This window comes from Haliotis rufescens, unplaced genomic scaffold, assembly GCF_023055435.1.
Source record: "Haliotis rufescens isolate VD_foot unplaced genomic scaffold, xgHalRufe1.0.p SCAF_18, whole genome shotgun sequence".
In the NCBI taxonomy this organism is placed as follows: Eukaryota; Metazoa; Mollusca; class Gastropoda; order Lepetellida; family Haliotidae; genus Haliotis; species Haliotis rufescens.
The window spans coordinates 18,698,189-18,724,058 of NW_025963868.1; the positions used below are offsets into that span (position 1 = coordinate 18,698,189).

The 25,870-nt window shown below is 39.1% G+C and overlaps 1 protein-coding gene and 1 long non-coding RNA gene across 4 annotated transcripts; both read left to right on the forward strand.

The window, feature by feature from the left end:
* The first annotated feature begins 2 nt into the window (after window positions 1–2).
* Window positions 3–24,223, forward strand: LOC124124925 (splicing factor U2AF 35 kDa subunit-like). 2 transcript variants are annotated; one of them, XM_046488217.2, is made up of 8 exons: window positions 3–157; window positions 5,842–5,929; window positions 8,767–8,833; window positions 15,326–15,402; window positions 21,644–21,715; window positions 22,621–22,754; window positions 22,942–23,037; window positions 23,866–24,223. In XM_046488217.2, the coding sequence occupies exons 1-8, from the start codon at window positions 114–116 to the stop codon at window positions 24,008–24,010; spliced, it is 723 nt and encodes a 240-aa protein (XP_046344173.1). In that variant the 5' UTR covers window positions 3–113; the 3' UTR covers window positions 24,011–24,223. The 2 variants fall into 2 exon arrangements, with proteins under 2 accessions (XP_046344173.1, XP_046344174.1); XM_046488218.2 differs by lacking the exon at window positions 15,326–15,402 and adding an exon at window positions 15,818–15,891 and having other exon boundaries at window positions 4–157.
* LOC125381529 lies at window positions 13,634–14,631 on the forward strand. Of its 2 annotated transcripts, none has more exons than XR_007221851.1 (3): window positions 13,634–13,826; window positions 13,883–14,061; window positions 14,256–14,631. It is a non-coding gene; the product is annotated as an uncharacterized LOC125381529 (long non-coding RNA). The 2 variants fall into 2 exon arrangements; XR_007221850.1 differs by having other exon boundaries at window positions 13,883–14,035; window positions 14,152–14,631.
* Window positions 24,224–25,870: the final 1,647 nt, after the last annotated feature.

The window sequence follows — 25,870 nt, forward strand, 5'->3', positions numbered from 1 at the left end:
TTCCAAAACTCTCCCCTCTACTTTTGTATAGAAGCGAAACCTTTCTGTAGGATTGGACAAAGGCCAAACGAGGCTAAGAGCACTGTAAGGAGTAATACTGGCTGAGGTTCAACATGGCTGAGTATTTGGCGTCAATTTTTGGAACAGAGAAAGATAAGTAAGGGTCCTTTTGTTTTTGTTTTTAGTTTGATGAATATTTACATTCTTTACCCTGCCGTTTTGGGATTCACGTGAAAGCAGACTCCTCCACGTGTATATTTCGGCAACGCGTGACTGTAGGAGAGCTGAAGGCAATGCTCGTCCAGAAACAAGTGAGCTAGAAAGACCAAATGAATCTCATTATGTCACACTAGAAATATAGGAAAGACTTCCGCCCGTATCCCCACTCCAAAAGTTATATATATTTACGTATAGCGTTTTTCTTCCAACTATATATGTATATATATATTGAGGGGCAATACTGGCGGAAGTCTTACCACTGTAGCCCATCATCCATCACTAGCCCACCCCATAATTTTGCTGGATAGCAGGCTCACGGTCTAAAACGCAACCCACAATTTCAAGGGTAACAGGCTATCGATAAAACAATTAGCATCCTATCAGTTTGTTGTTCTTGCTACCGTTGGAGTAGTAGACTAATACAGTAAAGTACTGTCAGAAGTACTAGAAAAATGCTTTTTGCCTGTTAAAACAACATAGAATGTTTCACAGACTGTTGCTTTTGTAATATTGAGTAACTACCGATCTACCTACCTGTGGTTTAAAGTCTTTCCATCACAATGAGTCCTAACGACAAATTTACTAGCGAAAAATTCGAACGGAAACAGCAAGTTCTGACTTATTTAGCCAAATGAGGGAGGTTTCAGCGGTAGAAACTAACAGTTTCAGTCCACTAGTCCTTATAATGATAACAAATAGCAAAACCTTTAAAAATGGCAAATTTCTACTAGTCCTTAGGATACCTTTACTATTGGGTAGTTTGGCAAGGACTATAGGACTAGTGCCAATTTCTAACCCTGAGTTTAAAAAAGGCTAGAAATTGGCACATGTGACTGGGTTGTAATAACAATAATGGGATGGTCACCGACCAGTTATCCAAATATATCGCCTTTTTTTTCATGTTATTTCTGACATATTCCATGTACAAAGTTGACGGTACCAACTTTAATTTTTGTGAAACTATAAGCAAATGCGCTTATTTTTGTCCGTGGGATAAGATTTAGATTAGTTGATTTCTGTCATGAAGCTACGGTCGGGAATCAAAACAGTGGAAATAGAACTTTCCCGTCGACTTACTGTACCAGTTATCGCCATTATCTTTACAGCATGTGCCATGTGATCATGCGCACCGCTTCAGTTATACAAATTACATTTTTTTGTATCTTGGGTATCGCACTTAATGTTTAGCTCACCGGGTCCGAAGGACCAAGATAAGCTTATGCCATACCGTGGCGTCCATTGTCCGTACGTCAATAATTTATTCAAACGAGTTCTTCTTCTGAACCACTAATAGGAAATTAACGACATTTGACTGGAAGCATGCCTAGGTGGTGGGGATTCAAAATTGTACAAATGGTGGGGCTGAGGGCAGGGCCAAATAGGGGTAATTTGGCTATATTGCTTCAAATGACTTTTACTCTGGAACTAAGAGATAGCTATCAACCATATTTGATTGGAAGCAATCTCCAGTGGTGGGGATTCAAATTGGAGAAATGGAGGGGCTGAACCCTACCCCCACCCCCACCCCCGGGGACTAAGGGGCGGGGCTGAAAAGAGTTTATAACTTGAACACAGTTAAGATTCCCACTACATAACCATATGTACAATTGAGAGTATAATGAGAGGAATGCACATATGCTACCAGAACTGGCCCTTCTGTTCATCTGTACAGCACTCCCAAAGGAGTTAGAATCTTGACCATAACATGCAAACCGATATTATCCCCACCCTATAATAAACAGGTACATTGTATACATTTGTCTATGTTTGAAGAGAATAATACCTTTAATATGATTTATCCTGGATCATAACATGGAAACGGTTCAGATCTTTGTTACATTTGTATCTACACGTTCATGCTGTCAGATTTGCCATCCACCCATTTTAAATGCTTACAGAGTCAAAATTACGAAGTATTATATACATGTACAATGCAAATAATCTTTTTGTAATGATTACATAAATATCCAGCTGAGTGAAACACCCTCTTTGGGCCTCTTGTTTTATTCATCAAAATTACTAAGAAATGCTAATATCAATTTGTAGTCTGCAAACTGACAAAAAACAATATTTACCAAATTCAATCTACACATGCTTATCCATAACACTATGTACTATGGATTTCGTGATATATACAGGTTATGCATTTTCAGAAATATAGATCAAATAGGTTTCAAAATTGTATTTTGGGGAAGAAATGACAGATTGCAAGAAATGACAGAACTGAAAGTGCATATACGTGTTTGATATAGGGGTGGTCATGTTCTGGACATAGAACGGTAGTACCGCTAACATGGCGGAGTAGATATCAACCTTGTACCAGTTATCATACCTTTGGGTGATAGTACAGATTCAGAGATGTCATCTTCTGGAGTACAACAAATACTTCTTGATTCAAAAACTGCAACCATCCAATACCCCTCCTGTTTCATAGCTCTTAACTGTTTCACCATTTTCCCAAGCAAATATAATGCAGGACATATTCTAATTGTTAACCCCGTCATCACATATCCAAAACATGTACAAGAACAGCAATATATTGAGGCCAGCCCAAATTCAGATGTCATTGCACCTGTTAGAATGCATGGGACTGTGTAAGGTCATTACCTCGGAACAGGTGTCAGGTAATTACCTCAGCTGTTTCATAGGTGCATGACAACACACATTTTTTCTACGTTTATCATCATTTTACCCATAAAAGTACCTTTTTAGGCTAATCACAGTGTCAGTTAGAGCAGACTAGATGAGGTAGATTTGCAATCTTTTGATATCTGTTATTATCCCCCGCCCAACAAAGCTGGCGGGGGATGTAGAAACGGGCTCCGTCCGTCCGTCCGTCCGTCACGTTTTGTTTCCAGAGCATCACTCAGAAACCGTTCAATTTTTTTTCATGAAACTTTGCAGGTTTGTCAGGTACATGCTGAACTGGTGCCTTTTGCTATTTAGAAATTTTAGAAATTTTTGTTTTTTACGTTTCCATGGCAACAAGATGGAGTTAGGTTCCAACTCTCTTTTTTTTTCTACAATTTCCATGACAAGTTCCACCTCGGTTAAAAAAGGTAAGGGTTTGTTTAGATTTAATTATGTCATAAATTCTGCAACAGGGGCTGGGGATATAGCCACGTTAGTGGCAAACTCTTGTTTTCATAGCGCTATGATTCATATTTTTTAAATGAAGCCAGAAAAGCATTTTTCTAGCATTTCCAACAGTACTTTAGTAGTCTAGTTGGCCTAGTTTAGTTTCCCCAAACAATAACAATACCACAAATAAATCATGTGCACTGTGCGTTTATGTTCTTAATAAATGCGATACATACCACTAGGGCTGTTATTCACTCGCGTATTCGGTGAATCAAACCGTATCCATTCATGAATTGAACTCGTTATTTGTGGCCACTAGAATCTAATATTTATGAATATGCAGTCATGGGCATTTACATACCCTGTACCTAAAAATTTCCATAAGAACATATTATATGCATAGATGTCTTCACAAGACAACACTCTCATAATATTTAACATGTTTAATTTGACAGTATTGTGGTCACTGGTCATTGTCGCATTTGTGCAGATACTAGTTCCTGGATAAGTGCAGTATATAAATGTTTAATATATTAATAATTAACAAACCATGTCAAATAATTTATGTTGTTATTGTTTCACTGATTACAACAAATAATACATCAACTGCTGACTTGTTATTGTATTTGTGAATTGCTATTCATATTCGTTACCCTATATTCGTGATACGAATCATATTCGTCTCACAGTGTATTCGTTGCAGCCCTACATACCACCATGTATTGCATGCGTTCTTTCATCTGTAAGTTGTCAAATATTACCCATATTTGCAATGTAGTTGTCAACCATGTTGTTGGAATTTGCTATATGGCCACAATAGACACACATTATAAAGAAAGCTGGCCACGATTATACTTTTTCGATCACTGAAATCACTTGCAAATTTCTGAATTTCATAATTTCTGTTCAACTGTTCACTTATAGTTATATAACCTTTGCCAACAAGATGAAATATGCATGATTTTGAAAAACTAATATACCAGTATTTTCCAAGCATCTTGTGATACATATTTATTCAGGCCTCAAAGTTTAATTTTAACCAAGTAACCAAACAAGGATTTTTTTCCAGGTAGCCAGTGGTAAAATCAAGAAGTCAAGCCAATATTGTAGGAAGCCAAAAGCAATTGTAATTATCTTTTATCAAATAACTATTTCATGTACAAGTCATAGCACTACTTTTGGAATTGTATATTAGTGGAAACTGTACTTGAGTATGTTATTTGTGACTCAAACAATGATGCAATTTATATTACTAGATTACATAGGTATATCTTTGCTTATCCAATAAACTATCAACTAAAATAAAGTACTAATTACATTAATATTTTTGTATTTATGTATTGATTGTTGGAGGAATTTGCGAGTACAATTTGTAGCACAAATGTTTATTTTTATGTCTACATATGTGTAGCAATAGAAGTTAGTCGCCACAAGATATTTTTCAAGGTAGTCATTTGGCTATTTTAGTAGTAACTTTGAGGCCTGTTAATGGTAATTTATATTGTGGTATAGTGGTAATACATCGTACCTCTACAAGAGGGATCACTGATAGGTTAAGTTTAGGTTGTCACCTGAAATTGTGATGGTGGATACAAAAACATGTCATCCAGCATCACCTTCACCTTGTTCAGAAACATGTCATGGATGTTTGTAGTATGCAGGTATGTAGTTGGTGAGTAAGGCTGTGCGTACAAGTTTACACTGTAGTCATTATCACTTTCAGTTTGCCACAGTACAATAGAAAATGTCTTTTTGTTGACACATTTAATGTACCCAGCTTATCTTTTTCCCCAGCCCATAATTATATGGAAAAAAAGTGTGATCTTAACATTTCCGAAGTTTACTCCAGCTCATCGTCAAACATAACCAAATGTCAGATGCTGACATTAAATGACACTTTTAATGGTATTTTGGAGGCAGGTAAACATTTTATGTACAGAGGAAGAATGTGTAGATTCTAACAGTATGAATATAACTATTTCTTGTGTTCGATACATCATGCCAAAACACTGGGACTTGAGATGTAGTTAATTTGGTTGAAACAAAATATGTTGTACAGACACATAAAACGACAGTTCACCCCCCTGCTGAAACGCTCATTCAGTGTATTAGGTTGCCAGTGTTCAGAGAATATCTGAATGTATCATGTTAACCATCCATTTTTTATATGAGTATATGCATCAAGGTACAAAACAGAAACTAAAAATCGTAAAATTAATGTGTCTCCAAATAAATATGACCCCTAGCCAAAAATGACTTGATATAAATGCGAAGTTTAGTTAATGCGAGCAAAGACCACACACATTTTTCGCATTTAATTCATGCTTGCGTTAACTTTAATATTTACAGCATCTTGCCCAAAGGCCCAAAGGCCCAAAATGCTTTGAAAATGTTATGTTTCTTGTCACATGATTACAGTGATCAGCTCCTGCAAGTTGAACCATTTCTATGAGCCTGGTGGGTTGCCTATGATATAAGAATCACAATCCATGTATCAACATACATATAACAATGTAACATTTATGTTTATTTCCTTTACAGAGTCAACTGTTCTTTTTACTTTAAAATTGGAGCTTGTCGCCATGGTGAGAGATGCTCCAGACTGCATAACAAACCAACATTTAGCCAGGTAAGGTGACTTACAAACTAGAGAACATTTGAAAAATAAAATATGTAAATGAAGGTGCAAGATATGCTGCATCAACACCTCACACACTGATACAACATCCACACATCACACACTGATACAACATCCACACCTCACACACTGATACAACATCCACACATCACACACTGATACAACATCCACACATCACCTCACACACTGATACAACATCCACACATCACATCACACACTGACACAACATCCACACATCACCTCACACACTGATACAACATCCACACATCACACACTGATACAACATCCACACATCACACACTGACTCAACATCCACACATCACATCACACACTGACACAACATCCACACATCACATCACACACTGATACAACATCCACACATCACATCACACACTGACACAACATCCACACATCACCTCACACACTGATACAACATCCACACATCACACACTGATACAACATCCACACTGATACAACATCCACACATCACACACTGATACAACATCCACACTGATACAACATCCACACATCACACACTGACACAACATCCACACATCACACACTGATACAACATCCACACATCACACACTGATACAACATCCACACATCACACACTGATACAACATCCACACTGATACAACATCCACACCTCACCTCACACACTGATACAACATCCACACATCACCTCACACACTGACACAACATCCACACCTCACCTCACACACTGATACAACATCCACACATCACACTGATACAACATCCACACCTCACCTCACACACTGATACAACATCCACACATCACACTCTGACACAACATCCACACATCACCTCACACACCGACACAACATCCACACATCACCTCACACACTGACACAACATCCACACATCACACTCTGACACAACATCCACACATCACCTCACACACTGATACAACATCCACACCTCACCTCACACACTGATACACCATCCACACATCACATCACACACTGACACAACATCCACACATCACCTCACACACTGACACAACATCCACACATCACCTCACACACTGACACAACATCCACACATCACACACTGACACAACATCCACACATCACACACTGATACAACATCCACACTGATACAACATCCACACATCACACTGATACAACATCCACACATCACACTGATACAACATCCACACCTCACCTCACACACTGATACAACATCCACACATCACACTCTGACACAACATCCACACATCACCTCACACACTGACACAACATCCACACATCACACTCTGACACAACATCCACACATCACCTCACACACTGATACAACATCCACACCTCACCTCACACACTGATACAACATCCACACATCACATCACACACTGACACAACATCCACACATCACCTCACACACTGACACAACATCCACACATCACCTCACACACTGACACAACATCCACACATCACCTCACACACTGACACAACATCCACACATCACCTCACACACTGATACAACATCCACACCTCACCTCACACACTGATACAACATCCACACATCACCTCACACACTGACACAACATCCACACATCACACACTGACACAACATCCACACATCACACACTGATACAACATCCACACTGATACAACATCCACACATCACACTGATACAACATCCACACATCACACTGATACAACATCCACACCTCACCTCACACACTGATACAACATCCACACATCACACTCTGACACAACATCCACACATCACCTCACACACTGACACAACATCCACACATCACACTCTGACACAACATCCACACATCACCTCACACACTGATACAACATCCACACCTCACCTCACACACTGATACAACATCCACACATCACATCACACACTGACACAACATCCACACATCACCTCACACACTGACACAACATCCACACATCACCTCACACACTGACACAACATCCACACATCACCTCACACACTGACACAACATCCACACATCACCTCACACACTGATACAACATCCACACCTCACCTCACACACTGATACAACATCCACACATCACATCACACACTGACACAACATCCACACATCACCTCACACACTGACACAACATCCACACATCACACACTGACACAACATCCACACATCACACTCTGACACAACATCCACACATCACCACACACACTGATACAACATCCACACCTCACCTCACACACTGATACAACATCCACACATCACCTCACACACTGACACAACATCCACACATCACCTCACACACTGACACAACATCCACACATCACCTCACACACTGACACAACATCCACACATCACACACTGACACAACATCCACACATCACTTCACACGATGACACAACAGTAATTATACATTGTCCTTAGTGACAGTACATCTTTATGCCAGTAATCATACATTGTCCTCAGTGATAGTACATCTTTATGCCAGTAGTTATACATTGTCCTCAGTGACAGTACATCTTTATGCCAGTAATCATACATTGTCCTCAGTGATAGTACATCTTTATGCCAGTAATTATACATTGTCCTTAGTGACAGTGCATCTTTATGCCAGTAATTATACATTGTCCTTAGTGATAGTACATCTTTATGCCAGTAGTTATACATTGTCCTCAGTGATAGTACATCTTTATGCCAGTAGTTATACATTGTCCTTAGTGACAGTACATCTTTATGCCAGTAGTTATACATTGTCCTCAGTGATAGTACATCTTTATGCCAGTAATCATACATTATCTTTAGTACGTCTGTAAATATACACTTGTATTATATACATTGCTCTCATCTCTGTATGTAGACGGTCCTCCTGCAAAATCTGTACCTGAACCCCCAGAATGCAGCTCTCACAGCCGATGGCTCTCACAGTGAGTACCTACCACCTGTTTCCCCTACTCTGTGTTGTGCATAGTCTGTCTTGATGGTGGCGGCTCACTTGCTTCATGTCTTCTTTTGTAAGCAAGTTCTTATGTTGTGATGATTATTGTACCAAGGTTAAGGCACTGGCCCTTTGAGCACCCAGTCCCTTGAGGCCAAAATATGTCCATTCTGAAATAAAGCAATAACATTTAATAACTGTGTAATTGCATCATTAAAAAATTGGACTTTGACATAATTTCAATTAAGCCTGTGTTATGTACTGGCTGAACTCTGACATGAACTGATCCCCCAACCTGACCTGTGAGATGATTACTGATTCTCCTCAGAGAAGGATCCCTTCATAAACAATTTACACCACACTGGGATGTTAGCCATTTCCACTGTTTCCAACCAGGCTCTGGATTAGCCTGGAACTAGAGGTGTTCAGGCTACAGTGTCTTGGCGCCATTTTTGTGTTTTCAAGTTGATTTTTATCCTATGTTTATTTTTATGTAGACATCTTTTTATTGAATGGTAATGTGCAGTTACATTCTTTCCTTTTCTACTTGGAATTGTTGCCTCTTCAGTTAACTCTGTATATCTGTCTGACTGCTTCCTTGATGTCTTTACACTGCCTCTTCCCAGACTGCAGATGTTAGGGATGGGTACTGGACCTTTAAAGTGTATCACAATATGTTACCATGCACAAGGCCATATTGCGATATGTATCATGATATATTGTATCTAAATTTTGAATTCAGAAACAATTTAAATAAAAACAGCAGTGTATGAATTGAAGTTGATAAATGGAACAAGGCAAGATGCTGGTACAACATATAATGTTTACTCATTCAATAAATACGCACCGATGCACACTCTGGGTATTAGGCAAGTGTATAGCATTAAACACATAAACTTTATATGAAATCATCTGATATACCAAGCATTAAAAAGTGATATTGTGATATGTATAGTGGAAAGAATGAACCTTAATTACCAATATACTGGTAATACTGCACACCCTCAGTAGATACAATTGGTTGTCATCATGATGTAGGCATGAATGAAGACAGTATGTCAGTTGGTAATGTGATTTATGATGATGGTTTTCTTTCTGAATGTGACATGTTATATTGTTCTTTCCTTGTTCAGGACAACCTGTGACGCCCTGACCACAGCATACCATGCCATTTAGAATTGTTGGTATATTGTATAAGTTAACGTTCTGCACCTTTTCATCTTTACTTGTATGTTAGATCATATCTTGAGTATTGTAATTTTGTATCTTTCTTATTACATTTGGAAGGAGACCTGCAGCTATTATCTTCAAAATGTTGTTTTACCAAAGAGTTCTCTGGCCTAAGAAGTCCATTTCATTTCATGTAAAATTTCTTGGTTGTATCACTGATTATAGATGTACATTACAGATGCTTCTTAGATAATCCACCAGCCCAATCAGGACATGTAAATGGGAGGGCTTGAAGGTTTTATCGTAATTTGACTGCCCCCACCACAGTGTGTTTTTGAAATAGCACAGGGCATGTTCATCTCGGTACATCTTCCTATCATGTGTACATCTCCTGGATCATGTTTGTAGCCCTAGGAAGTCATTTTACACATAAGTCTGAATAGCTCAATAGTTTAAAGGGGAAGTGTACATGCAAAAATCACTTTCTTTCTTTTTCTAAACAAAACGCAATTTTAGAATTAGTTAGTATCTGTGTTTGAAAATATAAACTCATTTTTTTCACAGTGAAAGTAGGAAGCTCACAATAGTGTGAAAATGCTATGTCGTTATGAGCCCTAGTTTTTCGAGCTAAACAGGCCTGAGTTATCCCCCTTAGATTATGACGTAATTGGTGCCAATTCAACTGGGTCCCTGTCTATTCTCAACGCAAAAGATATCAAGTACCGGTTTGCGGTAAAACAACATGGCCTATGACACACTCCGGCGCAGTGGTGACTCAGCATAACACTATGCTGGCTGGCATCTGAGACGCTAGAATCACACACCTGTACCTACACCACGTGAAGCGGCTCTAACAAAGCATGATGACGTCATAATGTTTATCAATTGGCACCAATGACGTCATTTTGCAAGGGGCATCAGCCATGGTGTTTTTTGTTCTGGAAATAGAACACTTGGTAAATGTGAAAAATATAAATCGGTTTAATACAAAAAATATGTTAATTAATTGGGATATTTTTATATTTTCGTCTATGACACTACTAGGTTAACACTTTTAATGTGGAAAAAGTACAAGAAAAATAGGTTCATTTCCGTGTGAACTTGCCCTTTAATGATAACTCAAACATTTGATTGTGGTGTTAGTGTAGGTCAATGAAACTTGGTACATGTCATCACAAGTAAACCAGGTATAAGGTACTATCTGAAGGCCATTCTTAAAACATGTTTGCATTTTTTCACTAAATGTTTTTCCCATCAGAAGTGTTAAAGTGATGTTTTCATGTTGCACAGTAATTGTGTTACATGGGGGGATTGCTGATGGTAAGTGATGAAATCTTAAAGCAGAAGTAGGTACAGTGACCTACTGGGTATTGTAATGATTTTAAAGTTTCATTGTTACTTTCAACCGCCTCTGTGGTCTAGTTGTAGAGTGTCCGATCCTTGTGGGGTTCGATCCTTGGCCATGTCATACCAAAAGACGTTTAAAGACGGTACATGTTGTCTGCCGCTCGGCATTAAGAGGCTAAAACAAGGATAGGTCGGCTCGGAGTCAGTATACTTTGTCCAAGTGGGGTATTCATGTTTAATTGTGGCATGGTATCTCAGTGTGCTAACACTATAAATCGGCATGCATGTCGCTATATAAGTGCAATAATCTTGGACGCGACGTTAAACCCCATTTCACCTCATTTCACCTCACCTCATTGTTACTTTCAATTCAACCTAGGGACATTATTTTTAGTTCATAAGGCCCTGAATTTTCTTGACATCCTTATCAATGACAGTGAAAATTCCATCTCTCAGTCACTACACACAAATGTATTATATTCATGTTCAGTCAAGACATGTTTGTTGTAGTCAGAAGAAATTTAGTAATTATCATCCTAAGGAAAGGGCATTGAAGTAAAGTTTTGAGTGGCCTCATCGTGCTCTGACATGAAGGTCACAGCAATTGTTAGTCGTTATGAAGTTTTTCTTCTTTGTTTTTGTGTTGTCAGGTCTTCTTTGTTCCACAAGTAATGTCACTAGACTGGAGATGTAGTTAGGTTACTCTTTATATTAGACTAGTTGCAGTTGTAGTGTTTCCCCAAACCAAGGGTAATGGCATCAGTCTGGAAATGCATGGTAATGTGTGTTGTTGATATGTATTGGTTTCTGGGGCCTTCAGGAAATGGTGGTGAAGGGGCTGCTTCTGGTTACTTTTGACAAGACAATTGTACTGTTAAATGATAATTATATTACATTATTCTGCTACAGCCAGTCTGTTATTAACAGTATTCACATTTTGTTTCAGTGCCAGTGTTTTTCTTGAATTTTGTTTTGTTTTTGTAACTATTGTCACTTTGCATGTTGCTATTGTCACTATTGGTGTTGTGTGTGATATGTATAAGTGTTGTAGCCTTGTCCATGTCGTCTCTACTCTGTAAAAAACAGTTGCTGTTTGTAACAACTGCTTGCAGGTAATCATTTTGAAATAAGTACTTCATCGGTTCCAACCTTGAAAATTGATGAATGCTTCCTGTGATCCTAAGGTTGCATGTTGCTATTGCTGAACCTTGTAATCATGGTAATTTTCATGAACAGTTCTGTTTTCTCCTGCATCTCCATTACAGAGACACACACACTTGTGAAGAGATCCCTCCACTGTGTGACATGATAACATAATGAAATGGTGATTTAGTGTAAACTGGGCTGTGTTGTAAATACAACATGAACTGTGGTTGTCGACATGATTGATAATGCATAGTATACACTTCTAAGACAAGGCATCTGCTTTGAGGACACAGATAGAATTGCAATTGAATACTGTAGTAATTTTATGATTGTAACTCAGCTCTGTGTACATGTTGTGTGATTGTGCAGTAATAAGTCAAGCACTTCTTCAAATGAAACCTGATTCAGTAAATATTATTTCTTACTAGGACCCAGCCCAGAGAAATGAAAAAGCATATTCATTGAGTGCGTGTAATGTGTCAGTGTGTGATGTGTGTGATGTTGTGTCATTGTGTGTGTTGTGTATGTTGTCACTGTGTTGTGTCAGTGTGTGAGGTGTGGATGCTGTGTGTGTTTGGTGGCACTGTGTGAGGTGTGAATGTTGTGTCAGGTGTGTACATTGTCACTGTATATGTTGTGTCATTGTGTGTATGTTGTGTCGCTGTGTGTTAATTCTGTTATGTGTCAGTGTGTGTGTTGTGTCACTGTTGCATGTGTTGTGTCTGTGTTAGGTGTGAATGTTGTGTCAGTGTGTTTTCACTGACAGTTGTGGATGCTTTCTCAGTGTCGACTCTGTGTAACTGTAGGGTGTGTATGCTTTGTCACTATGTATATGTTGTGATAGTGTGTGAGGTGTGTATGTTCTGTTAGTGTGTATGTTGTAATTGTATGTGTTGTTCCTGTGTAAAATGTTCTGATCGTGTGTGAGGTGTGTAAATTGTCACTATGTATATGTTGTGATAGTGTGTTGTCACTGTGTATGTAGTCATTGTGTGTATGTTGTCATTGTGTGTATGTTGTGTCACTATGTATATGTTGTGATAGTGTGTGAGGTGTGTATGTTGTCATTGTGTGTATGTTGTGTCAGTGTGTGAGGTGTGTATGTAGTCATTGTGTGTATGTTGTGTCACTATGTATATGTTGTGATAGTGTGTGAGGTGTGTATGTTGTGTCATTGTGTGTATGTTGTGTTAGTTTGGGAGGTGTGTATGTTGTCACTGTGTATATGTTCTGATATTGTGTGAGATGTGTAAGTTATCACTATGAGAGGTGTGTATGTTATCACTATGTGAGGTGTGTTTGTTATCACTGTGTGTGAGGTGTGTATGTTATCACTATGTGAGGTGTGTATGGTGACATGGCATGTTGTAGTGAGGTGTGTATGTTATCACTGTGTGTGAAGTGTGTATGTAATCACTGTGTGTGAGGTGTGTATGGTGACACGGTATGTTATCACTGTGTGAGGTGTGTAAATTTCACTGTGCGTATGTTGTGGTAGTGAGGTGTGTCTGTTATCACTGTATGTGAGGTGTGTCTGTTATCACTGTATGTGAGGTGGGTATGTTATCACTGTGTGTGAGGTGTGTAAATTTCACTGTGCGTATGTTGTGGTAGTGAGGTGTGCCTGTTATCACTGTGTGTGAGGTGTGTATGTTATCACTGTGTGTTAGGTGTGTATGGTGACACGGTATGTGAGGTGTGTATGTTATCACTGTGTGTATGGTGACATGGTATGTTGTGATAGTGAGGTGTCTATGTTATCACTGTGTGTGAGGTGTGTAAATTTCACTGTGCGTATGTTGTGGTAGTGAGGTGTGTCTGTTATCACTGTGTGTGAGGTGTGTATGTTATCACTGTGTGTGAGGTGTGTATGTTATCACTGTGTGTGAGGTGTGAATGTTATCACTGTGTGTGAGGTGTGTATGTTATCACTGTGTGTGATGTGTGTATGGTGACATGGTATGTTGTGATAGTGAGGTGTGTATGTTATCCCTGTGTGAGGTGTCTATATTATCACTATGTGAGGTGTGTATGGTGACATGGCATGTTGTCACTGTGTGTATGTTGTGATAGTGAGGTGTGTATGTTATCACTGTGTGAGGTGTGTATGTTGTCACTGTGTGTGAGGTGTGTATGTTATTACTGTGTGTGAGGTGTGTATGTTGTCACTGTGTGTATGTTGTGATAGTGAGGTGTGTATGTTATCACTGTGTGTGAGGTGTGTATGTTATCACTATGTGAGGTGTGTATGTTGTCACTGTATGTTGTCACTGTGTATATGTTGTATCAGTGTGTAAGTTGTCAGTGTGTGAGATGTGTATGTTGTCACTGTATGTTGTCACTGTGTATGTTGTGTCAGTGTGTAAGTTGTCGCTGTGTGTATATTGTGTCAGTGAGTAAATTGTCACTGTCTGTTGTGTCAGTGAGTAAGTTGTCACTGTGTGTATGTTGTGTCAGTGTGTAAGTTGTCACTGTGTGTATGTTGTGTCAGTGTGTAAGTTGTCATTGTATGTATGTTGTGTCAGTGTGTAAGTTGTCACTGTGTGTATGTTGTGTCAGTGTGTAAGTTGTCACTGTGTGTATGTTGTGTCAGTGTGTGAGATGTCACTGTGTGTATGTTGTGTCAGTGTGTAAGATGTCACTGTATGTATGTTGTGTCAGTGTGTAAGATGTCACTGTATGTATGTTGTGTCAGTGTGTAAGATGTCACTGTATGTATGTTGTGTATGTGTTGAGTGACTTGATGCAGGTACATTATGGAAGCATGGTGTCTTGTACACAATGCTACACCAGACATTCATGTACATTTTTGTTTCAGTAACTGTCGACGAAGTGGAAGCACAACAGGAGTTTGACGATTTTTTTGAGGAGGTATTTACTGAATTAGAGGACAAGGTAATTCATATATGTCATCTGATTTCAGTGCTGCCAGACCCACCCACAGTTTTTTCACCATCATCGTTGACATGAGAAGTACAGGCCTCATGTACTGTGTGTAGTGTCTTGTGTGTCTGTGACCACACATGGGAGGACAGGCAATGTAGGAGATCCAGGTCATGTTTTCTTAAGCGGTAAACATAGGATAAACACAATTCTTATCTAAGAAATTGTGGAGGGACAAAGCCTGTCCTCCTTGTGTGGGGTCATCTACAAGTCACACACACATCACCCCATGTCATCGTCCAGTAACACCCACTTTGTTTCTGTTTGTAGCCAGCGGAGGGTATTGTTATGATTATAGCTAAGTAATTTCATTGTCATCATATGTGAATTAATGGCCACCATTTTTGTTTTTCCCGCTCTATTTTAGTCCAAATGGACGAGTTTGAGATTCAGCAGCACTATGACGAGTTTTTTGAAGAAGTTTATGTTGAAATGGAAAAGGTAGGCTGCAGCTCGTCCCCTACCCTCAGCAACTTACATTATTAACATTGTGACTCCCTGCCACTGCATGTCAATCTTGCTGGCCAGCAAAGGGCTGGCATATTGCACTAACTACTACTTACAGGATCTTTAACACACTTAACACTATGGCAAATATGTTATGAGAGTGCAATAGTGCAATATGTTATTGCACTGTGGGGTATTGTGACCATAGATATTTGCTTTGCCAAGGTTTTGTCACATGTATAAGAGAGGTGCTTCTAGCTCAGTAGAGGCAGCTGGTTCACATATATACAGGATATGACAGGACTTTCACATGCTTCAGGTCCATCTCTTATATTATAGTATGACATGAAAAAAAGACTGGCCATCATTGACCTTTGATTCAAACCATGAAGCACTTATTTGCCACATGACCCACTTAAGATCTCATTTTAGTCAAACAGTAATGAAAAAGATGAAAAATGCAGAAGTTGACGTAGAGTCCTGAATTGTCAGTTGTATTTTGATTGTATTACACTTCATTCAGTTGTGTGGGAGGGGCATATTATGTTGTGGCATTCAGTGAGTAAGTCGACTGCGGTGGTGGCCCTGGTATGCTGTTGACTCCATGTTGGCCTATCTTAGCATGAATAGTGAGACATGGCATGAGTGTGTACTTCATTCATCACATGTGCTTGGGCCGTTCACTTTTAGTCTTTCACAGATAAATGAAGTGTAAGTTGTTGAGGTAGTACCCAAGAGTTGCAGGTGGAGGTAATGCATTCCAGCCTCCAGCCAGAGGTGTGGGAGGAATGTGATGACTTGCATGTACGGCCCTCTGGCTTTCCCGAGCTCCAGGTTTTAACATTTTCAACCAAAACCAAGGAGGAGTGTTTTATCCAACTTATGAACCATCTAAATGCAAGAAATAACAGAAAAAATAAGAAAACATCAAGATACCTTAGCAAAACAAAATAGTATGTCGCTGTATAAAAGGAATTCGATCAAGGCGTGCGAGAGAAAAAACATGCAGCATGGACCAACTGGAGTCATGATGTGTAAAATTTAACAGCTTTTCATTACCTGCCCTGGTGGCTCAGTGGGTTATGGAATTTTCTTGCTAAAAAAATTGTGACTTTTAACCAATCAAAAATCAATATATCAAAAGGCCAGTTGAAAACATGTCAGTTGTAAAACCAAAGTCTTAAAATTGAAATGTAAAATCTCAAAGCAGGTTTAGAAGTCGCCAATTTCTAAACTTGGGTTTGGAAGATGAGCTTGTTACTGATTTACTTCCGATCTGACCTGTGAACATCTGGGTAAGAACAGGTCTTCAGCAACCCATCTATGCTGTAACTATGCTGGCCGTAAGAGGCGACTAACGGGATGGGGTGGTCAGGCTCGCTGACTTGGCTGATGCATGTTATTGTATCCAAATTGCATACCTTGAAGGCGTTGATCCTGGATGACGATATCAATCACTGGATTGTCTGGTCCAGACTCGATTATTTACAGACCGGTGTCATACAGCTGGAATATTGCTGAGTGCAGTGTTAAACAACAAACAAAACCTCCTATCTGGGTTTAGATGAGGGTGTCAGGAACCTATGCAATGTATGGTAATATGGTGATTGGTTTATAAGGCTGAAGGATGCGTATTATAAAAGAAAAGGTCTTTGGTGTCACTGTATTGTTAAATATGTCCTTGTTACATGTATTGGAGTATCCAAACAAAGAACACACCTGACTTAATGTTTGTGAATGAATAGTTCTGTCATATGATGTAAGTGTTCTCGATGCAGTAAGCCAATTTGATGAACTTGGTAGTACAACCTGATTTATAGAATTGAGGTCACCTAGCGGGAAATGGTTTCAAGCTCCATGCATGGGTGCAATATCTGCTTGCTCAATAATCTGTTGACTAACTTTGCCCCATAATTTAGATGAAGGATTCCCCATGTGTGCTTCTGTAGACAAACCTGGTTGCAGAATATGCCACTGTATGATAAATGGGGCAGTTCACTCTAACATTGTATTTATATCTGGTTTCTAAGTTACTTCATTGTATGAAATTATGCTTAAAACATAAATTACTTTAAGTTTAACATGTTTATGAATGACAATATATGATAGATTATTGAACAGATTGTTAACAGTGTTTTTGTATTGTAAATATATGTTAGAAATTATATATCATAAAAGAAATCTGGACATATTCATTCACGGATTGTTGCTAAAATGATTAAGCTTGCCTATGGGTTATGTGCCACTAGATATTCCTACTTTGTTATACGCCCGACCTAAAAGGGCGTGGATATATAGTTATACCAAGGAATTCCCTCTGTTATTCCACGGGCATTTTTATGTGCAACCTAGAACTTGAAAACTACTGCCTAGATTCTTTTCAAACTTGGTGAACACTTTCTATACCAACAGGAAGGATGCAGTGCAATATGTTATTTTTCATTTTTTTACTTCGAATTTTTTAACTTATCCAGCATTACTCCTTAATGCTTTCACTGCTTACTTTTGACAGAAATGAAGAGAGGAAAAGGTTGTTCCATTCCAGAAGTAGGACCCCCAATCACCAGCTTCCACGTCATACCAGAACTCATGACGTCACAGAATTTTCATATCACTGTTGGTCACCAAACAGATGACATTTGCTGCTAAATTAGTCCCCAGTTTTTTCCTGTTTTGCTTTCCTGTGGTCTTCCACACTTCCTGTGTGTCACAATCCGTCGCAATTGTTGTTCTGTATTTCATGTTCAGCTAGGTATTAGCATTGCGTATAAATACCTTTAGCTCTCTATTGACATTTATATTATAATACATGTCTTAAACGTTATGAATCCATTATCGTGAACTTTAAACTTTGTTTGTTCTCTTTATTGGATACTTATTTTACCCTAGTTGCATACATATAAATAGTTCCTTCGATTACTGTGGTGTGTTACGTTGTGTATATTATAACATAAATTCATTATATTGAAGAAAAAACCTTTCTTGTCTGCAAAATAGTTTTGACAAGTATATGCTTGGGCATTGCACTAATCGCTGGGGATTCCAGGGATCCTTACTTTGTGTTTAAGTTGCACTCAGCTTTGCACTTCGGAATCAAGTGTAATTTTTTTCTCCACTTTCTCCCGTAAGTTTTACCAGGTATCAGCAGTTGTCAGCTAAGCCCCTGGCTCAACAATCTCTCTCAATCTCAAGAGGATGTCGGACTCACAGGAGTCCAGGGTGCTTACCTCCCCGGTAAATACTATTCAACCTTCTACTTCAGGTTGGGTGTTACCGACGCCCTTCATTGACCTGATGTCGATGCAGTTATTTACAACAAGCGCACACGCCTCTCTTTGTTCAGGCGCCGGCGCCTATCTACCAGCTAGCTAATCCAGCGCCTTGTGCCTTATTTACCCCTCTGAGATGTCGTTAGCCGGGTCCTTCGACAACCCTGTGGAGTGTAATACACTTGCCCAGATGTCAGACTGGATGGCTCCTTCCCCTTGTCGACAAAAGGGACACTATATTTCGATCCCACCTGACCCAATGTTGAAGGATATGGTCAAGGCGCTTGATGAAGACTTTTTCAATTAACCGTCACACCAGCATTTGAGGAACCAAACTTTAGAAGGGATGATTTTCCTATACACGTCTTTGGGGTAACAGACCACGCTCACTATTTGAATGAGGATCTCCATAGGATGACAGGCTCAAGATCCCTGACAACCATTTCTCCTTCATAGAAACGGAAATCAGGTGGTCCCTAAAACCCTTGTTGGCAGTAGCCTCATCACCTCAGGCTATGGACCAAGACCTCACTGAAACAGGATTGATCACCTCAAGGCGGCTTTAGCCGAAATCACTGTCCAACTGGGACTCCTTGTTTAAGCGCTGGCTGTGGTCAGCCACAATACTGTTCAATGGCCAGATTACTGACACACATATCAGGGTCTTAAAGCTCGAGACGAGACAACATGCGAGGCTCTGAAACATGTATCCCACAACCTTGACCATTGTGCATGGAAGTTGGGCAATTATCAACCCAAGCTCTCATACCCGGGTATCGCCTCAACTTGAAAGGTTCTACCCCAGAAAACATCATCAATTGTTGTCCAACACTGCATCTCTGCAGGGCTGGACCAAGCAGGTGACCAACCAGCAACACCATAAAAACAATTAATCGTTTCCAGAGCCAGCCTAACCAGACTTGTACAGTTTCATTACTCTTGTACAGTTTCCTGCTTTTACACAGTCATGGCTTGGTAATCCATTTTTTAGACCCTCGTGCGCGCTATTGTCTCTTACTGTTTTGTTTACCCGCATGTACACATACTCTTGTTACCTTTCCGTGGACACGATTGGTTGATCAGTTTCCGATCTGCACAAAAGATTTGCGCAGTGCGGCTGACCAGACTGCAAGTCGTGAGAGTTTTACACATCTGAAGGTATCCGCGCCTCCATACCATCAGATACAGATGCATTAAGGAGTAATGCAGGATAAGTTTAAAAATCTAGTAAAATCTAGATATTTTTTATATTTGTAAACTTATCCTGCATTACTATTTCTAAGGGCCCACCCGTCACAGACCTGCCTTCCCAAGATAACTTCAGACACGTTACATGTGACCAACAGTAATATGAAAGGTCTGTGACACCACCACTTCTGGTCTGATGTGGAAGCTGGTGATTGCGGGTCCTACTTCTGGAATGGAACAATCTTTTCCTCTCTTCAGAAGGACCAATCACAGATACATTTCTGTCAAAAGTAAGCAGTAAATGCATTGAGGAGTAATGCAGGATAAGTATACAAATACAAAAAATTTTACTAGACTTAAACATTTGTACAACCTAAGAAACTCCTTCAAGGATTCTTTTCAAAGTTATGGACGCTTGTAATATGTAAAGGAGAGATGTAGTGCAAAGTTTGATTCTGATATGTGTATTTTCTGAAAATAATGTTGTTGTTTTTTCATGTTTTGAACTTAGAATATATTTTTTACCTCAACATTTGTTAGACCTATAACTTGAAAACTGGGGTTTCAGTTCCTGTACCAATAAGAGAGGTTCAGTGCAAAGTTAGAATTCCAAAAGTGATTTTCTGAGAAAATATTACTTTTTTCATGTTTTGAACTTTGAACTACTGGTATGTTTAAGTCGAAGTCGAAGTCGGGGAAATAATTAACTTTTTGCCTTGTTAACCTTCGATTTATCAGGATCTGCACTGTTATTGTAAATTAGATTTGACCAACTGTCTGTGCCAAATGCATTTGAGTCGACTTTCCTGAACCTGTTACTTGACATCATTTCAGTAGACCTTTGGGTTAATCTATAGCTAATGTCAGACTGGACCAATGAAACAAGAGAACTGGAATCAGACCTGACACTTTTAAGATTTACACATGCATATATTGCTTTCCTTTAAGCCTAATTTTTTAAGGAAATGTTGAAATTAGCGCAGAATGTTATGTGTATGACTGGATGTTTGAAATACAGGAGCATGTTAAATAGGAACCTGGTGTGTTACCTGTTTACTGTTACAAGTTAGTTAGGGACAGTGGCACTTAAACATGCTAAAGGGAGGGAGACGTGATATGAATTTCCTAATTTTGAATTTTCATTTATCACCTTGTATCACTTGGCCGTGAACTTTTATGAATCTATTACTGTAAGTAGGATAGAGTGTGTCGAGGAACCATTAGTGGTACAGAATGTTGTTTATTGCTAATACACTGTCCCAGCATAGTTAAATGTGTCTTTATTTCAGTATGGCGAAATCGAGGAGATGAATGTGTGTGACAATCTGGGAGATCATCTGGTCGGCAATGTCTATGTCAAGGTATGAATCATTGAATACTTAGCCTTTGGACTGCAGGGCAGATTTACTTGCCTGTAAGTTCATATGTTCTTATCAGTGTTAGTTTTGTAATGAGTCTTTGTTCCCATGGGGATTCCTGGACAGGAGAGGTGCCCAGTAACCCAAATGACCCCAAAAACACAGTCTGACATGATATTGCCTTAATCCTCTACCGGGATACAACGCTGCTCAAGGGTACCAAACACTTACATGTGGCAACACCGACGTGTTCTGTTTAACCTGACTTTTGTTTACTTTGGACCGCCTCCGTGGTCTAATGGTAGGGCGTCTGCCGGAGAGCGGAAGGTCCTGGATAAAGGGGCTAAGGTCCGGCATAAAACAAGGACTGGTCGGCTCGGAGTCAGTATACTGTGTCTGAGTGGGGTATTCATGTTAAACTGCGGCATGGTATCTCAGTGAGCTAGCGCTATAAATCGGCATCTGTCCGGACTAGTACAAGCAGCCACACACACCTGCATGCATGTCGCTATATAGGTGCGATAATCTTGGAGGAGACGTTAAACCCAATTTCACCTCACCTCACCTTTTGTTTATTTTACCATCAAAGTATCATCAATGTAGATGTAAGTATCAAAGTATCATCTACGTAGATGTAAGTATCAAAGTATCATCTACGTAGATGTAAGTATCAAAGTATCATCTACGTAGATGTAAGTATCAAAGTATCATCTACTTTGATACTTACATTTATGTAGATGATACTTTGATACTAACATATACGTAGATGATACTTCGATACTTACATCTACATGGTTTTTTAGACTGTGGCACTAATATGCTTCCATAGTGTTATTGAACCAGAAGCAAAATTAATATTTTTGCAGTACTTTAGCTTTCTCTACTTATGTGTTGATCATGTTCTTTAGTTCCGGTATGAGGAAGATGCTGACAAGGCTGTCAATGACCTCAACAATCGCTGGTTTAATGGGCGGCCCATCCATGCTGAGCTGTCGCCTGTGACAGACTTCCGAGAGGCCTGTTGTCGGCAGTATGAGATGGGGTGAGTGGGGAATCGGTTTGCGGTACAATGTCTTGATGTCAATGTTGAAGAGTATATAGATATCATTGTTTGTTAGTAATATTTTCCTTTCACAAAGCATAAGAACTGTAGGGTGATTAGTAAGGTTTGTACATTCTTAAGTCCTACAGACAACCCATGACCTGATGTATCTCTCATTTTGTTTCAGTGAGTGTACACGTGGAGGATTCTGCAACTTCATGCATCTGAAACCTATTTCCCGGGAACTGAGACGAGAGTTGTATGGTCGACGCAGGAAGAAGAGGTGAGTTGGAGGAATATTGTTTTAGACTTCAATGCATTTTCATAAACCGATTAATACATGTTTAAAAGTTTGTTGTGTTGTGGTGCTGATGACCTTGATACCTGGGTTCCCAGTGCGACATACTTCGGGTCACTACCTTGTGACAGAGTTTGTTATATTAAACCAGTAGTGCATGTTCTTTCACACAAATAAACACCCCACAGAGATCTGTCTAGATGTTGTCCTTTCTTCTCTCTATTATAAACTTTACATTTTTGATAGAAACTACAAGGCCTATAAAGCTGTAAGGACGATCCTAGTTATGGTGTTTCTAAAAGCTACTCCCATATTCTGATCTGATTTTAGACAGCAACCATTTTGTCCTATACGTACATATTATTTTTAAACTTGATTTACTTATACATTTGTTTGCTTATTTTGACTTTGGGTGCTGCTACGGCCTCAACTGTGATCATGCCCATTTATCTAGTTTTATGGCCATGAAACCTCTGTGTTCATAAACACACCAGATTTCAGCTTTATAATCTCCAACAATGGTGTCCCAAAGAATAGCGGTCCAATTTTAACTGAAAATGTGACTTGCCACTCTGCCACTAGTGCTTGTATCATAATGAAATGTTCGTTTTGTCGTGTCCAGTTTCTGTAAGATATCAGTCTGAAATGGGAATCATTTATGGAGTTGGATGCAGTGAAACCATGTTAATCATGACCAAGTTAATCTAGAACATCAAGTTTAATTACCTCTTCTTTAGAAAACTTATTCTCTTCATCAAATTGTTTTCCATATATTTATATTGTTTGTCACATGACTTTATTTTCTTCTTTTAGGTCAAGGTCAAGGTCACCACCCACACGTCGAAATCGCAGTAACAGTAGGGACAGGGAACGACGCAGGTCCCGTAGCAAGGAAAGGAGGTCACGTAGTCGTGAGCGCAGGAGGTCACGGTCACGTGACCGACATGGAAGATACTGAGGCGCAATGGATGAATTTTTACCATCTTACTGTGGTGAAATATATGGAGTAAATCACAGAAATGTGACAAGTCATCTTATAATGTTACATGTTCTTCGTCAACTAAAGACTCCATTATGTTTGGTTTCATTTGAAAGTTTCATAATGTCAACGTTGTGTGACATGTCATTCATGTTTTAAATTGTAATATGAAATAAATACATTTTATAGATACTTCATTTCCTTTTGTGTTGAATGTTAAGATAAATTCATTGATATCCCTATGAATGTATGGTTGCAATGGTTTACATTAAAGAAATAAGAGTTGTGTCCCTTGGGCACACAAGAAACCTATGATTGTGGGTTTGAATCCTGGTTCGCCCCGATTATGTTTCTAGGTTTGTCAGCACCATACCCGTGCCCGTGGGTTTCACCCAAGTGGTAAACGTCTGAGACCTGCATCACTTCGGGCTTTCCTCCCACATTAAGCTGCGATGCCGCGATATAACTGGAATACTGTTAAAAGCGGCGTTAAACCAAACTCACTAAAGAAATAAGAACATAATTCATTTTTATTATCATAATATTATTGAGAATAATCGAGGATGACAGACAATGTATTCAGTATAAGACCATACAAAAGTTTACTTTGAGGTGCATTTTTTAAGAAATAACGTTTGCTCCATCCCCATGTACTATATACTCACTACCAAAAGAAACTTGAATAACATACCTGCTGGTTAATATATGAATACTTATATTCATGTGACATAAATTTGACTCGAGATGCACTATTTGTCTTGGATTAGCATTTAAAGTTTGGAAATCGCGCAGCATATTGTGATCAGAATAACGAGGCTCTGTTGTAAAACTTGACTGTACATTAAACACATCTCTTCTTAACTTACAGAACCATTCTTCTCTGTATGTTTCAAGCCACAGGGCCTAACCACTGATGCATTTGGTCACTCTTACAAGCTGAGGACCTGTATTCTTACCGGGTATTGGACCCTCAGTATCTTAACTTGAAACATTTTGGGTTTTGACAATGACTCAAGGGCTGGGACGGGTAACTGGAGTCAGGTGGGACCCGGGTCCCCACAGGACTATCTTGGCACATGGTTAGTCTCGTGATATATTGTTTAATGACAAAATATATCTTAAACTCTATGTTTAGTCGCTAATGTTCGCAGTTCTTTCTGACTACTATGCCCATTCCTTCTGACTTTTATATGTTTGAATAAAAATAAAACTTCAGTGTATACACCAGATCGTTTTATGCGTGTATCTTAACACATTTTACCAGGGCTACAGTCGGGTAATAGGGTGGGTGGGTACCTGGGTTGTAAATTTGGACTCGTCCCAGCCCTAAATGACTCGATTAATATTTGACACATTTATATAAATATAAATGATCAATAACACTGGTGCACTCAATTTTCCCCCTCTTGTTTATTGTGTCAAGTCATTTTAACATCCTGTACTTGATGTAAATGTATTACGAAGTGCTGTGACTGAGTTACTAACAGACCTTTCTCATCTACTGATATTACATGAATCTATTTGTTGTACAACAGGTGTTATTGTAGATCAATGTGAGCATACATCTCCTTTTGAGGAACTATTTAATTCTGTGATTCAGCTGGTTGTGTAGTTAATGGCTGTCAGTGTTAAAATTAAGTCCCAAGTACTAAATGAAATTGTGTATACATCCTTCGAGTTATAAGACAGTGATATAAAAACTTCAAATATTTGACGTTCATTGGAGTATGAACCTTCATAGAGTGAGGGCTAAACGTATGTTACAAACTCCGAAAGTTTAGCTCTCACTCTATGAAGGTTCATACTCCAATGAACTCAAACAAAGTGACAGTCAGTTCT

What these genes read in the sequence shown, in the direction of transcription:
- LOC124124925 (XM_046488217.2), top strand. Translation starts at nt 114, where the DNA reads ATGGCTGAGTATTTGGCGTCAATTTTTGGAACAGAGAAAGATAA. An exon ending in TTTGGAACAGAGAAAGATAA is followed by an intron (nt 158 to 5,841) that starts GTAAGGGTCCTT and finishes TTTCCTTTACAG; the next exon opens with AGTCAACTGTTCTTTTTACT. An exon ending in CACAGCCGATGGCTCTCACA is followed by an intron (nt 8,834 to 15,325) that starts GTGAGTACCTAC and finishes TTTTTGTTTCAG; the next exon opens with TAACTGTCGACGAAGTGGAA.